This window comes from Chiloscyllium plagiosum, unplaced genomic scaffold (assembly GCF_037043375.1).
Source record: "Chiloscyllium plagiosum isolate Xiang-an unplaced genomic scaffold, Cpla_swu_hap1 HiC_scaffold_5, whole genome shotgun sequence".
NCBI lineage: Eukaryota > Metazoa > Chordata > Chondrichthyes > Orectolobiformes > Hemiscylliidae > Chiloscyllium > Chiloscyllium plagiosum.
In genome coordinates this window covers 121936621-121953617 of record NW_028270143.1, presented here as the reverse complement: position 1 = coordinate 121953617, position 16997 = coordinate 121936621, and the positions used below count along the sequence as shown (strand labels likewise).

At 42.4% G+C, this 16997-nt stretch overlaps 1 protein-coding gene across 4 annotated transcripts in view; it reads left to right on the top strand.

The window, feature by feature from the left end:
- Nucleotides 1-16997, top strand: part of nktr (natural killer cell triggering receptor) — a 240400-nt gene that overhangs the window by 96443 nt on the left and 126960 nt on the right. For all 4 annotated transcript variants that reach the window (XM_043690824.2, XM_087987616.1, XM_043690826.2 and 1 more), the window contains exon 2: nucleotides 2854-2934. In XM_043690824.2, coding sequence (XP_043546759.2) covers nucleotides 2877-2934 — 58 coding nt within the window. In that variant the 5' untranslated portion in view covers nucleotides 2854-2876. The remainder of the gene's footprint in view (nucleotides 1-2853; nucleotides 2935-16997) is intronic.

Genomic DNA, 16997 nt, shown 5'->3' with positions numbered 1-16997 from the left:
CCACACTCCTGGTACTTTTCCCTACCACCGCGGGAAGTGTAAAACCTCCGCCCACAGCACTCTCCTCACCTCTGTCCAAAGCCCCAAGGGGTCCTTCCTCATCAGTCAGAAATTCACCTGTACCTTTGCCAGTGTCATCTCCTGCATCCGTTGCACCTGGTGCAGTGTCCTCTACATCGGGGAGACAGGATGCCTTCTTGCGGTTCATTTCAGAGAATATCTCTGGAACACCCACACTCACCAACCCCACCACCCCGCGGCTGAACACGTCAACAACCCCCCCCCTCCCCCCCCCCCCAAACTCTGTCAAGGACATGCAGGTCCTGGGCCGCCTCCATCACCAAACCGTTACCACCTGATGCCTGGAGGAGGAATACCTCATATTCAGCCTTGGGACTCTGCAACCACACGGAATAGATGTGGATTTCAACAGCTTCCTCATTTTCCACCCCCCCCCTCCCTCCCCAATTATCCCAGTCCCAAGCCTCCAGACCTGTCCATCACTTCCCCATCACCTTCCTCCACCTATCGCTTTCTCAGCTACCTTTCCCCAAACCCCACCTCCTCCCATTTATCTCTCAGCCCCGACCCACAAATCTCATTCCTGATAAAGGGCCTATGCCCTCGATTCTCCTGCTCCTCGGACGCTCCCTGACCTGTGCATTTCCAGCACTACACTCTCGATCCTGAGCTCCAGCATCTGCAGTCCTCACTTTCTCTTGGGATATCTGGTCAGCATGGACGAGGTGGACTGATGGGTCTGTTTCCGTGCTGTACATCTCTATGACTCTATGACTAAGAGTCACAAGTAGTCCAGACCAGGTAATGAGGCAGATTTATTTCTCTAATGAACCAGAGGGGTTCCTATGATCTACCCTTGTATTCCAGTTTCATCAATTACCATGAAGGGATTAGAAGCGATGGTCTCAACATTAGTCAGGGCTCTGATTACTAGACCAGTGGCATTTCCACTATGTCACTGCCTCCTCAAGCTTCTCTGTTCCTCAGCATGTGCTCTATCAAGTCTTTTCATTTATGTGTTGTGAACTCAAGAATACAAACCAGGTTTCATCAAGCAACCCTCATGAACTTTGCTCCCGTTATTCTAAAGAACTTTATGGTGTGCATTGTTGTTTGATAAGGGTTGGAAACAGTTAAGTGGGTGACAAGAAGATGTTGCCTTGTTTGGTCTGTACAGTCTTTCAAGCTTGGACATAAAATTAGTCCCATCTTGAGAGAAACCTATGCTTGGCTCAGGTCCTATTTCACATGTTTTGTTCAGGTCATTGTACAATATAGGCTGATTAACAGTGAGCAGGCCTGCTTCTTTGGAATGCAAAACTCAAAGCTCAGAGGGTCTATACCAAATAATGCACTTATCTGTTTACTATATTTCTCAAATTCTGGTTGTGTAGCTTTTGTTTTCTTTCTATCCAGTTTCCTCAATGTAGATGCTTTTAAAGGGATTACATTGCAAAAATATTCATATTATATTGGATGAGTCCTTTTATCGCAGTACTTCCACTAGAGGTGCTATATAATTGTAGCCATGTTGCAGTGGTGTCAAGGGCATCTGTCTCAGGGAAGGTTTCTGTTGGCTGGTTAGAAACGGGGTGCTACAGTAAGCAAACATATCTGGTTATTTTCTCTGTCCTTTGCAGTTGTCCAATTGGATGGGCATGATACGTAAGCACTGGATCGGGTTCAGTTGTCTTAACATATTTTTAAGACTGTACTTCACTGTGGACTTGTCTAAGTTGATGATGTGGTTTTCATAGTGTTGCCTTTGCTATAGCAGCACAGTTGGTATTTTCATCTCAATTGTGTCTTATCGTTGGCACATTACACGTGGCACAACAGTATTGTACAAAGAACATACCCCTGAGAGGGTGCAGAGCAGAATCAGAAAACATGCATGGGTTTCTTTTCAGTAATGCTGCAGGCCAATGGTGACTATTCAGGTCAGTTCTTCCAATGTGCTTCATGTAGTAAAATTCTAACCCCATTTTTGGAAATCTACTGTACAAGTTTGCAACACAAGACACAAGAGATCTTTCCACAGTCAGTACAAAAGCAGGTTATGGTGCACGGGCACTGATTCTCTCGTAGTCCCAGGTACCAGTACAAAAATAACTTGTCAGCTTTGCAATTTGGTGCAGCTCAGTGAAAAAAACTTGTAAATCTCCTAGGAAGCTTTTAATGGCAGCCTATTTCATAGGAATGAATTTATGAAAACGTGAGTAATACCCAAAGGGAGCAGAGCATTGTTTACTGTAGTCTGTTTAAATATGCTTTAAATAAACTGTGTTCCGGTTGTATTTAAGCTTCCTATTTCTAACTATTCTGCAGATTTTATGAAATATTTTTAAACCTGATTTCACTTTTGTGTAGGTTTTATAATTACAAAAAAAATTGTGCTGTATTTCTGAGGTTTTTTTCCTTTTTTTTTACCAGTTCTCTACTAATCTGCTTTAATTACAGAACATTGTCTTGAAGTGTTTGTTTAATAGGCTGGTAGGGGCGCTATTTGAAACAGATGAGTTTGCATATGTAAATCTAAATCTCTCAAGCTCTCGCAGAGTCGTATGTTCATTCCCCATCCCCACCTCCTTTGAGCAGTTCATTCATATGCTGCCAGGCATGAGCATAAAGAGAAGGGGATGTGTTGCCTTTGCTTGCATCAGAATTGGTTCAGCAAAAAGGTGGGGGTGGTGGGGATGGGGAGCAATGGGAAAGAGAATAGATGCTTGTAGGGCTTCACTTGAAGGCCTCATTTTATAGCAAAGCAGCTTTGAGTTTCAGATCGGATATCAATACTACAATCTTGCCAACCTGCTCTTTGTTCTGACCTAGGTGTACACAGAGTGTATACCGTGATGGGGGTGAAGAACCACCCGCAATGCTACTTTGATGTGGAAATAAACAGGGCTCCAGGTAAGACTCTCACTTCCTCTATGTTCAGCAAATATTTATAATTTTGATGAACGTAGCATTATCTGTGGAACATAATTTTTTTGGTATAAAAAATTCTGCAAATGATCCTAGCATTATTTCTTGTTATAATGCTGTTGTGTTAAATACTTTATAAATTTCTGTTGACACTTGGGTTGATACTTGAATTGAAAGCTATATTTATTTATACCCTGAGGGTAGTTTGTTGAAGCCCACCTCTCGCTCTCTCTTCCCACGTCGTCTCCCCGCACCAATGAATATATCAAAGCATATTTAGCTTTTGTTGAATGTTTGTATTAACTTTAACAGTCGAGTGTGCAATTATTTAACCACTTGTATTCCTTCTGTTTTAGAGAATGGTAGTTATCTTTAATATTCCATTGTTAAGAATGTGGATCCTGGTGTTTAACATATGATGATGATGATGATGATGGTTCCTTCCTCCTGCATGTCCCATCCCCAGTATCATCACTGAATCTGGAACTGTCAACTCCTGATACCTTCACAAACCTGCAACTGAACGTCAGGTGAACGCAGAAGTAACCGATAGGCAAGGGAAGGGCTTATGAACTGACTTTGCCTACCGTTCCAATAAAACTGCAGCAATTCAAAACCAGGCTGTTTTAATTTCTGTTGTGAGCTGATGGTACTGCTACTTCAGTCCTGAATCACATTTTTATTCCAATGATGCTCCCGTGAGGAAAGGAAGAAAGCAGAAATATAATCATGGCAAAAATTGTGATGTCAAATCTAGCCCTGATTTATGAACATATATGAGGCAAAGCTGGAATCAGAAATGTGCTTGTTTCAGAAAATTAATCTTTGCTCCAAATTTTCATTTGAAAAATGCTACAGGATTGTATTGGAAGGCTGCCTTACAACTGCAGAAAGCATAGTTGCCTTCCCCCAGTTGTATGTAAAGCATTGGAATGTCGAGGATTAGCTTTGGACGGTCATGTGAATAGCTCTATCTGTGCATTATTTGTGCAGTACTTGCAGCATTTTTCTCTGTATCCTCCTTGAATGGCAATGGTTACAGCTCTAAGCTCACCAGAAATTTTGCTCTACCTTGTATAAATGTTCATTGACTGAAACCAATAGCTGCCAACAGTCTATATCTGTCTCCCCATGGACAAGCCTTGATTTTCCTTATTCAGTACAACTCTCCAGTGAGCAGAAATCTTGCCTTCATGGGTTTCCTTCCCTCAGTGCTGCCTTCCCAGCAGTGGAACTCCAAGGATATGTCATCAAATCGAGCAGCAGTGCAGGAAGTCAGTTGACCCATTTTACCTGAACCAGTTTTTTTTTAAAAGAGCTACTCAAATACTCCTTTCTTTCTTGTTCATAGAATCATTGAATCTCTGCAATGCAGATAGAGGCCATTTGGCTCTTCAGGTCTGCACTGACCCTCTAATCCAGCCACACCTCCACCTTAATGCTGTAACCCCACAATTACCATGGCTAATTCACCTAGCCTGGACATCCTTGGATACTATGGGGCAATTTAGCACGGCCAGTCCACGAACTTGCACACTGAGAGAGGAAACCGGAGCACCCGGCAGAAACGCACACAGACAGAGAGAGAACATGCAGACTCTGGACAGACAGTCTCCCAAGGCTGGAGTCAAACCCGGTTCCCTGGCACTGTGAGGCAGCAGTACTAAGTTTTTCCCCTTTAAGTATTTATCTCAGTCTCTTTGGAAAATTATAATTGAATATACTTTTACTGCACTTCATTCCAAAAGACAACAATTGTAATTAATGTCCTGATTTAGATCTAATCACTCAGATTGAAGATTGAACCTAGAATCTTGTGGTTACTGTGGCTATGTACTGCACTGACCAGTCTCTTTATACTTACTGAGTCATCAGAATCCCAGGGCTGGTATTTTTAGTATTATTTATAGACTTATATCAGAAGATTTTTGTAAAGAACGAACATTCTCACAGGTACTATATTTTGTATATCCTCCTTTCAAGCAAGGATCTGTAATATCTCCTATTACATAGAGAGGTGAAAAATGAGAGCAGGATTTCAAGCTTACTCTGCTGTTAAATATGATCATGGCTGAACATTAAATTAGTACTCTGTTCTCACTTTCTTCCTATTACCTATGATCCTTTTAGCCCCAAGAACGATGTCTCTTTCAGAGGCTCGTTGTCCACTTGGATTTGGAGCACTGCTATAAAGTGAATACAACATGTCATTATGACTGTGTTGTGTTGACCATGCTCAACCAGCTCTGTGCTTACAAATCTTCGAACATGGTGTCTGATATTAGATATGATGCTGTTGTTGGACATCATGTATTAAATAATCCTGATTGCACTAAGGGAAATTAATTTTAAGGTTCAGTCGGACACTTAGCATGCTTGCTTGCAAGTGCTGGAATCAACATTCTTTCACATTCACAGAGCCTTGTTATTTATGAATACATCCACGTGTACTTTTTTTCAATAAAGATATTATAGAGATGGCTAAGCCCTGCTGCAACCATATGACCATGCCTGACCAATCGGAGTTGACATGCCTAATTTTGAATTTCATCAGTTTATTAAAATTGACAGTTAATTGTTGCTAGAGCATTTCTGTTCTTACAATTGTCAAACCAATCAAATGCCCTTATGAGAAAAAAAAATTTGTTTTCTTTCTAAATTTGTTTTCTTTCTAGAGTTGGTTTTCTTTCATTACTGTCTTGATGAGTTCAAGATAGAAAGCTTTGATTTCAAATTGCTATTTAGCAATATTTATGTTCTACGATACCCAAAAAATTATTACTACTAGTTGTTGTAATTCTGTGTGTTTTCATTCTGTCTTGGGTGACTCGGGCTGACAGTTTATCCCATTGTGATTTTATATGATGAAATTTATCAATACCATTTTTAGGTTAAATCAGAAGGAAATTTTAGGTGAGTATTTTTGTTCAAAGTATTCCTTCATTTGCTTGTAGACAAAGTGAAATTTTAAAAAATTCATGTATTTATTGAACCTTAGACTCAGGAGTGAAGTCATTCTTCCCCCCTCACTATGTTAATTCAGGCATTATCACTTAGCTGCTGTAGATAAAGCAGTGGATCTGTAACTTTCACTTGGTCTGTGAATGAATTCACAGTCCTGGAATGCATGCAACTATATGTTTGACATTTCCTGTCCTAGCTGGTATCCCAGAGTTGTTCAACTTGCGTGTGCATCCTCCCCACCCATCACCCCCAACCTCACTCCAGCTCCATTTTTTCTATGGGACCTGTTTCATCTGTCACATCAGGCAAGAAGTTAACCTTAAATCAAAGACTTTTACAAAGTACAAAAATAGAAATTTAAAAAAAAATCTTGAAATGTCATAAGTATATCATTTAGTGTAGAAAATGAAGAATTATTTCAAATATAGACATTTATTTCCTTTAGGCCTTTTCTCTTCTATTCGATCATTGTTATGGTCGTCTTATATAGCAGGCGAAAGTGAATACTGCAGATGCTGGAGATTAGAGTCGAGGGTGTGGTGCTGGAAAAGCACAGCATGTCAGGCAGCTTCCAAGGAGCAGGGAAATTGATGTTTTGGGCAAAATCCCTGATCCTGATTAAGAGCTTTTGCCTGAAATGTTGATTTTTGCTGCTGTATGGATGCTGTCTGACCTGCTGTGCTTCTCCAGCGCCACACTCTCAACTTCTCATATAGCAGGCTATTTCATCAAAAGTTCACTTGACTTCATAAAAATCAAACTGTTGCAAAGAATTGAAGTCAATTTTAATCGCCTCCCCACTCCCTTACAAAAGTAATGATGCCTGCATAATGGCATAATTAAGAGAACTTATTTCAGACAATTGGGGAGATGAATCAATATAATTGGAGACGTTCTTGGCATTAAACCTGGAGTTCAACAACAATCTTTATGTATGTTCAACTCACTTGTGTTTCCAAATTCAATAACTATTCCCTACCGTCAATATTATCAACAGCCACTTGCTAAAAAAGAAATAAAAAGCTGTTTTTGTGGTCAATGTTTCCATAGACTTGTTTTGAAGGTGACACTCTTCAAAGATTGTAGTAGTGCAACAGAAATCTTTGAAGTATTATTTGTATCAAAATAAGTCATAAATAAATCAAATGTACTCCTCAGCATGAACATATTCAGTTGGGATGAAGTGAACAATAAAGATGAAAGCAGGAAGTTTCAGCATTGCTTTGCATAAAGTCCACCTAGTAAGGTAATGCAACGTCTGGAAATGAACCTTTCAGCTCAGCGAGCAAACCTACACCAAAACCCAACCTGAGCTACAAATCTTCTCAAAACTCGCTAATAAAGATGAAATTGTCAAAATGTATTGGTGTTGTAAAAATGTTCATGGATGCTGTTTTAAGTTTCTTGCCAAAAGGCTACCTGCTCATAAAAAGGTAAATTTTAATGCAAATGTATGAGCTTTTAGGCAAGAGAAACTAATGATTGATTTTGAATCAATCCAGCTATGTTGCTAATAGCAACTGATGCTGTAAAAAGGTTTTAAATTAGCAAACTGTGACATTCACATCCAATTAATTTAAAGGTTCATGTTTTGGATATTATTATGACTTCTTGAGGCTACCATTAAATTTAATGCTAACAAATGCATACAGAAACAAAGCTTTTGATCAGAGTCTCTGAGACTTTGTTAACTGATGATGGCATGTTCTCATCTAGTAAAGCGCAGCAGGTCAGGCAGCATCCAAGGAACCGGAGAATCGACGTTTCGGGCATAAGCCCTTCTTCAGGAATCATGCCCGAAACGTCGATTCTCCTGTTCCTTGGATGCTGCCTGACCTGCTGCGCTTTTCCAGCAACACATTTTCAGCTCTGATCTCCAGCATCTGCAGTCCTCACTTTCTCCTCTCATCTAGTAAACCTAGGTATGATTGTCTCGTTATAGTGTGAGATGCCGCGGCCCCCCTGAGTCCAGAACATTTTATTGAGAAATACAGAGGCCAACAAATCAGGAGCCACCAAGTTTTGGATTATAAAAGAAAAGATAAATTCAAAATCCATTGAGTGACATCAAAAATGTTTTTTAAGTTCTGTATTCTTGCAGAAAGGTTGAGCCAAGTAAGGAGTTCAGTTGTATGGCGGTAGTTAAGAATGAAATTTACTTATGATTTTGCACATTGGCCATCGTAAGGAAGACATTGACTTCCTATCTGTAGCTTGGACCAGAAAGTTGAGGAACACTGTTGGTATTAGTTTTGATAAAATGGAAAATTGCAAAGAAGCGATTGGATGTGAGAAAGAGAGTCCCTCTTCAAGTGCAAAGCTTTTTGTTTTGTATCCTCTATTGGAAGAATATGGAGCACATCTGACATTGAAGCATACATCTTATTACCATCAGATACAATGTGTTGGTGTGCTTTGGAAAGATAGCAGTGGAACCTCGCACCCAGATTTTCGAAGTCCACTTGTAAGGTTACTTTGGACAAATCTAAGGAGAAGATCATTGATTGGAAAGGAAAATGTTCATAAATCTGGCCTAAAAGAAATAAAGATTAAGATTGTCCTTAAAAGGAGAGCAAGTGTAATGGAGAGCCTCTGACTGGTTAACTTTCCAAACTCTAAGAAGGAAGAAGACTACAGTGGATGAAAGATATAAAAGGGACCTAAGGGACAACTTTTTCACACAGAGGGTGGTGCGTGTATGGAATGACCTGCCAGAGGAAGTCTTGGAGGTTGGTACAATTACAACACTTAAAAGGCATCTGGGTGAGTATATGAATAGGAAGAGTTTAGAAGGATATGGGCCAAATGCTGGCAAATGGGACTAGATTTAGTTAGGACATCTGGTTGGCATGGAGGGGTTGAACTGAATGGTCGGTTTCTATGCTGTACAGCTCGATGATTCTAAGAGAGCTTCCCAGAGACATTGTTAGGAAGTTGTCTCAGTGCTGTGATAAATATCTGTGGAATCTCAACAATATTGAGCATTTGGGCAATATTGGATTCTTGATTGATTGATTGGAAAATGGTACATGAGTGATTACACGTTTTACTCGAACCATCGGGGATATGTCTCAATTATGCTGAATCTGATCTGTAAAGTTTGCCCATTGTAAAATAGGAACTATTTTGACTGAAAAACGGACAGCTAGCAATAAGTACACACTTTCTGGCATTGCTCATCCTGAGAACAAATGCTTCATCATTTTGTTACGTGCAATTACATTAGGTCAAATAAACAAGTGAGTTACACTTGAGGTAAGGTTTCTTCAGTGCTAACTGCATTGGCAGTATGCTGAGCGATATGTAACATATTTGCACAAAACCCATGCCATTGCACGTATTTAAACAACAGTCAATGGAATTTCACATTGTCAAGCTAACATGTTTGAAATCCCATTTCGTAATATTGACAGCATCAGTCCATACACCAATTTGGATCATTGATTACGTGCCATCCTGTTGTTAATCTAGTGTGTTGTACCATCAAATGGAATCCATTTGTAAAGTCAGCCCAAGGTATCCCATCATCAACAATGAGGGAACCCAGCACTTCACTGTAAAAGATAAGTCAGAAGCATTTGCAAGAGTGTTCAGCCAGGAGCGCTGAGTGGATGGTCCACCTCAGCTTCGTCCAGATGTCCCCAACGTCACAGATGCTAGTCTTCAGTTAATTCACTTCACTCTATGTATGAGCATAAAACCACTGGAGACGGTGGATACTGCAAAGGTTATGTGCCCTGAGAACATTCAGGCAATGACATGCTCCTGACATGCCATGCTCCAAGCCAAGCTGTCCCAGTACAACTATAATACTGGCATCTACCCGATAATATGGAAAATTGCCAGGGCATATTCTGTGCACTAAAAGTAGAAGACAATTACTGTCCCATCAGTTCACATTCAATCATCAGTAAAGTGTCATGAACAATAACATTAAGCAGTACTTATTCAGCAGTAACCTGCTTTCTTGTGCTCAGTTTGGATTTCATTAGGGCCACTGACTCCTGACCTCATTACAGCCTTGATTCAAATATGGACAAGAGAGCTGAACTCCAGAGGTAAAGAGGCAAAGCACAAGTTGGGATTGGAGTGTGATCCCACTTGCCTGGATGAGTGTAGCTCCAGCAGCACTGCAGAAGCTTAACATCGTTCAAGGCAAAGAAGTGTAACTGGCACCACATCCACACATCATTCTGTCTGCCAGTGATAGAGTAGCAGCATTGTGAAGCATCTACAGATTTGATACAAAAATTCACTAACTCTTCTTCGACAGCACCTTTTCAAATTTTGAACCACTAGCATCTAGAAAAACAAGGTCAATACATACATAGTGACATTAACTCAATATCCTGATTTGGACATACTTTGCTGTTCCTTCACTGAACTGGGTCAAAATCCTGGAGCTCCCTACTTGATGGAATTGTGGAATGCAGCAGTTCCAGAAAGCAGCATTCTCAAGATGCACAAAGGATGGTCAATAAATGCTGACCCAATCAACGATGCCCATATCCCATGAACGAATTAAAAATACACCCGTGATACACAAGAAATATGTCAGGTTGCAATTGAGATCATTGCCATTCAATTTGAATTTATACATAATTCAGTTGATAAAAAAGAGTCATAGTCTAAAGCTAACTCAGTTTCACTATTCAAATGAAAATCATTCATTTAGCACTCACTGGAAGTGCACTAAATTCAGATCTTGTATATGTGAAAGAGAATTGACGATTCTCCAGAATATGCCAACATCATCCCATTTTGAATTTAGCAAAGAGCTGCAGTTCATCTGTAGAATTTTACAACCTCAGTAAAAACACTGCTTTCCAAGGCACCTGGCCAAATCTAGTTAGTACTGCAAAAAAATGTTTTGCTTATAAATCCCAGTGAGCTCTCAACAAGTATTACAGTTAATTTAAGTAATCTGCCAGATTTTCTTTATCATTGGATTGTTGTTGGGTTGGACTGATCAATGCTGAGGAGCATCCTGTGTACTCTTCTTTTCTGTTGGGAAATATTGTATGACATTGAAAGTTGACTGGGGATATGTAGAGAAGTTAAATGTTTTCATCAGTTTACAACTGATGTCTTTTTATCACATGACACTTGTACGAACAACAGAAGTGTTACTTTGGATACTAAGTGCAAATCTTGATCTGACACAGAGGACGCCATGACCACTACTTGAAACTGATGAATTGTTTCAGAGACTCTATCTTTTCTAATTTGGGTCTTGAGTGTTTCCAAATCGTGGTCAGGAGATCAATGTTGAAGTAGTCAGGCTTGTTACCCAAGTTTGAAGAACGTGTATTGAGAAGCAAGCTTCAAAAATAGAAGACATGGAAGGTTGTATGTAAATAATTGAAAGCAATGTGTGATGATTTTAAAATAGATTAACCCGTTGAAGGGAAGACATCTGTCTTATCAGAAAAAAACCTTTTGAATCAAAAGCATCAGGCTTTCTCAGAGAAGCAGATTGGCAGAGCCTCCTGAGTTACACTAATTACTGCATTCTTTGATTTATGGAAGGTGTTTGCTGGTAGACAACTGGGGATTGACAGCTTCCATTGATATTTCAGTAAAGAATCCGCTATCTTTTCTTGTACCAAATGCTCTAGCCGTTACAAGATCTGCCTCAGTCAGTTTCCTGAATTATTTTCCCTATGTTGTTTTAAATATTTTTTCTGTATAACTGTATTAGGCGGCATGGTGGCACAGTGGTTAGCACTGCTGCCTCACAGTGCCAGAGACCCAGGTTCAGTTCCCACCTCAGGCGACTCTCTCTGTGGAGTTTGCACATTCTCCCGTGTCTGCATGGGTTTCCTCCTGGTGCTCCGGTTTCCTCCCACAATCCAAAAATGTGCAGGTTAGGTGAATTGGCCATGCTAAATTGCCCATAGTGTTAAGTGAAGAGGTCTGGGTGGGTTGCGCTTCGGTGGGTCGGTGTGGACATGTTGGACCGAAGGGCCTATTTCCACACTGTAAGTAATCTAATCTAAAAAAAACCTTGCTTTGAAATGTTCACTGTCAAACGTCCTTAGGAAATCGAGCCAGCCTGTCACCAGGAACATGCTGAAATCTTTTGTATCAATATTTCATTCTCTCCCTTATCATTCTTGTCATAATTATTTTGAATTTGCGATTACCAGCCCTCCTGTCAGTGGAAACTCTTTCTCCATATTTGCTTAGCATCGTCACTTAAATTCAAGTGCCTTTATTAAAGCTGTGCTTAACCTTCTCTTGGTAGAGGGAGCAATTTCATATTCCTTAATCTCTCTAAGTTCAAAAACCCTGGTATTCTGTCAAATCTCTACCCTCTCCAAATTTTAACGTCCTTCCTAAAGTGGTAGTTTAGACCTAAACAATTGTTATGAAGGTTTAGCAGAACTAATTTGCATTTGTCCTCTGTGGTTCTTTATAAAAAGTCAAGGAGTCTGCAAGCTTTTAAGCTCTAATCAACTCTTATTATTCCATTGATTGTGGATGTAGCAGATAAGGTCAGATTTGTTGCCCATCTATATTTGAAAAGGTGGTCAACCACCTGCAGCAATCCATCTAGTATAGGTATATTCACAGTGCTTTTGGGAGGAATTTCCAGGAATTTGACAGTAACACTGATTATCCATCAATCAAGATGATAAGTGTTTGAAGGGGAACTTGCAGTTGATGATGTTTACATACATACATTTTCTTTCATGCAATGTCAATGTTTATTGCCCATTCCCATTGCCCCTTATCTAAATGTCTTGCTGGACAATTTCAGAAAGCAGTTAAGAGCAGCTACATTGCTGAGAGTCTAGAATCACATGTAAACCAAACCAGCTGACAAATTTCCAATCCTAAAGGACATTAGTGAACCAAATAGATTTTTACAATTGGTAATGGTTACATGAGCACCCTTAGACAAGCTAAGGTGCATATATACCTTTTCAAATATAGATGGGCAACAAATCTGACCTTATCTGCTACATCTATCAAGGTGATAGAGTTCATGGATTTGGAAAATGCTGTCGAAGGAGCCTTAGTGAGTTCCTGCAATGCATCTTGTTAGTAGGTAGTGGAAGTATATTTTTATGGTGAATGGGGTGTCAATCAAGTGGGCCACTTTGTCCTATTTGGTATTGAATTACTTGTATGTTGTTAGAATGGTTTTGTACTGGAAATGTGTTGCTGGAAAAGCGCAGCAGGTCAGGCAGCATCCAGGGAACAGGAGAATCGACGTTTCGGGCATAAGCCCTTCTTCAGGAATGAGGAAAGTTTGTCCAGCAGGCTAAGATAAAAGGTAGGGAGGAGGGACTTGGGGGAGGGGCGTCGGAAATGTGATAGGTGGAAAGAGGTCAAGGTGAGGGTGATAGGTCAGACTGGGGTGGGGGCGGAGAGGTCGGGAAGAAGATCTCTGGTTAGGAAGGCGGTGCTGAATTTGATGGATTTGACTGAGACAGGGTGGGGGGAGGGGAAATGAGGAAACTGATGAAATCAGAGTTGAACTCTGATTTCACCAGTTTCCTCATTTCCCCTCCCCCCACCCTGTCTCAGTCAAATCCATCAAATTCAGCACCGCCTTCCTAACCAGAGATCTTCTTCCCGACCTCTCCGCCCCCACCCCAGTCTGACCTATCACCCTCACCTTGACCTCTTTCCACCTATCACATTTCCGACGCCCCTCCCCCAAGTCCCTCCTCCCTACCTTTTATCTTAGCCTGCTGGACAAACTTTCCTCATTCCTGAAGAAGGGCTTATGCCCGAAACGTCGATTCTCCTGTTCCCTGGTGTTTTAAAAAATTCCCAAGGTCAAGGACCAGGCTCGCAGGAAAGTAGTCTGACACAGAACAAACAGCCAAGAGGCGAGTCTGCTAGAATATAGTTTTATTCCCCGCAGTGTCCCCACAACCAGTCTCGTACTTACAACGGGTCTGGCTTATACTCACTCTACATGTTACCAAAACTGGGAGCCGTCAGTTCTCGTAGAGCGGTTGCCAACAACCCACGCTCGGCGGTTAAACGTAACCCCGGAGCAGACTCTACCGAACTGGAGACTTCTCCAGCTGATATACCCTTTTCCAGATATAAACATTCATGTGAACAGCAGAGCAAGGCTAAAAAACACATTCCATTCTGGTTACATACAGATAAGAAGATTCACACGGGAAGGTGTATAACAAGATTCACACGGGACTAAGCGACACCTTCCATTTTCGGTTAGATTCACACATGTATTGGGACACAATTTTAACCCTTTCACCACATTCCACTGCTTGGCCCAATACATGTGTTGCATAATGATTCACACATGTATTGGGACATAATTTTACACCACATTCCACTGCTTGACCCAATACATGTGTTACATTATGCCCATATGTATTCTTTCTAACAAGCGCCTACGTACACGCCAAATATACAAGCAAGTCAGGACATTACAGCATGTTAAAATCACCAGGACCGCTACCAGGATCGACAAGGGTGGGAACAGGAATGTCCCCGCAGTGGAGGACATACCACTCAATATGTCCCACCAATGATGAGCTGACTCCACGTCCACTACACGGGCAGCATGTACTACCTCCTGTCCATGTATAAAGGTAGACACCGTAACCTTGGTGACATTGGTTTGATGCTTTCGTAATATCTGCTTAAGCTCCTCGGATCGGTCCAATGCCCGCTTAAACCGATCCAGGGAAATGTTCCAGGGATTCCTCAGCACTTTCCACTGCACCTTGGTAAAGTGGCGAGCACTGCTATAAGTGGTCAACAAATAGGTGTGATTCTGCCAGTGCCATTGATAGACATTTGAGAGGCATCCCGAGAACGGTGCTGAGGGAAGCATAGGATGTGGATTATTGGTAGCCACACAGAGCGTGTGTGGCCCAATCTGCCACATCATGTCCCTTGGAGTCTCAACAGTCCATTCGCACAGGGCCGTTCCCTTAGTCAAGCAAGGGTCCCGATACCTGTCCATCAGTAGGCAAGTTTTCCCCTGATCAGTCTGTTCACAAGCGGACAGATCATAGGTAATATTGGTATCTGGGCTAAACCACTGTCCCCTTGTCTTCAGAAAATAATATCCAGAAGATGTAATCACTGGTAATACATAATATCGACAGACCGTAACAGTGTGGGTTACATTCATGATAACAAAGTATCCGTTACACATAGTTGCGTTACACCATGTTCGCTCTGGATGGGTTATCATCCACAATTTCTCAGATACATTCCATAGTCCTCTCCACGCCTGTACATTGGGGGATGTTACCACACGCAAAAAGCGTTCTTTCTGTATTTGAGCATGCAACATTTGAATATGACAGGCAGTCCAATTTAACTGAGCCGTAATGTTCTCAAACAGTTCCTGAGTGGCGCCCCAGACATCCAGTTCCCATTGCAGAGATCGTATCATTATTTCAGCTGTCTCTCCTTGAGTCATCATTACGGATGGCATCCACCTTCCAATAGTATGTAGTCCTTGTGAGGTGGCCTGTCCCGTGTTAGATAATTTAGTACGGGTTACCTCAGAGTCAATGGCATTCGAGATACCCATAACAGTTCCTGCGCCTCCCAGCAGGGTGTCGTACCACGCTCGTCACCGCCTCTTGGTATGACACTCGGGTATGAGGGGCAACTGTACCCGCCAATGAACATCAGTGTGCAGTACCGCCCGGGCCATCTGTTGACAAGTTGACATAATAGGGGCCAACTGTGTTCGATGCGACCGCACGCCCCCCGTGGCACCCCTCTTCGGTGCTGGCCCGCCCCGTGTGGGGTTTAATAACGCCTCAGACGGGGCGTTCGTCGAGGGCAGTACCATTATTAACCACATGAATCGATGACAATTCCGAATATCGGTGGCATTGCGCAGCCACAGATCTTCCCCCCGAGCTGTGACGCTCCAATGAGTACCCGTTGTCCCGCATGTCTGGGTGCGTCGGTCCCACAAACACGTCTTGACTTGGGCATTCACCACCAGGGTGCAATTAGGCGGTATGAACGATATGTCATATTTTTCCCCATCCCGGCGCATGTAGCACTGTGCACACGTGTACAATTGACAGTCGCTGGTGAGAGTCAGAACAACGCACTGCTGACCGGGTTCACATGTAAAATCGTCCTGCGTCCGTCGCTGGCTACTGGCCTCCCACCGCACCTCATGGCGGGCGACCGGTACCAGCGTCCAGGCCGTGATACCGATGCCCTGGAGTGGCCATCCGATCGCGAACATCGCCAATAGGAGTCGCAATCCCCATGACCACCCCATGTTCAAGGCGGAGGGTCAGCCTGCGGGTGCATAGCAATTACAACATTATTTAGGTCTCACGTAAGTAGCACTGGTTCGCCGGGACGTTTGCCCAGGTCGGGTCTCCGGGGTACATAATGGTGACCAGACTGTCCTTCCCCTGTGCTATGATTTCGGCCGGCCTGGGGGGGCCGGTCGTCTGGCGCACCCATACCTTGGCCCCCCTTAGTGTCAGTAGACCCAAATCCCCCCGTCCCACGCTCAGTAACCGTAACGGGAGCTCCCATCTCTTCCACCGTTGTAAGGTTACATGGCTTAATGACCAATTGCGCTATTCTGTCCCCCTTCTGTATCACGTAAGGTTCAGCGGTGATGTTGACCAGGATCACCCCCAACTCCCCTTGGTAGTCTGCGTCAATTACGCCTGCCATCACATCAATCCCCTTTAGTGACAGTCCCGACCGCGGGAGGATATGCCCATAGGTTCCAGGGGGACAAATCAACCCTAACCCGGTCTTAATCACCGTAGGTTTCTGTTGGATCAAAGTCTGGGCAGTTAGTGCTCGTAGGTCCAGTCCAGCCGAAGCCGGCGTGGCCCTTACGGGAATATCAGCTTCCTCAGCGAACTTCCACATTTTAATAGGCTGAGTCTTTGGGGTATCACATACTCGTATCATCCTATTCAAGGGTGTTACCCCATTTCCTAATGGGCGGTTATTAATTTGTTTCACCACCCGAATTAGTTGCTTCCTCCAACCCGTTAAGTCATTGCAACCTCCTGCTTTTCGTAGTGAGGACTTCAGAAGCCCATTCATTCGTTCTATAAGTCCCGCAGCTTGTGGGTGATAGGGTA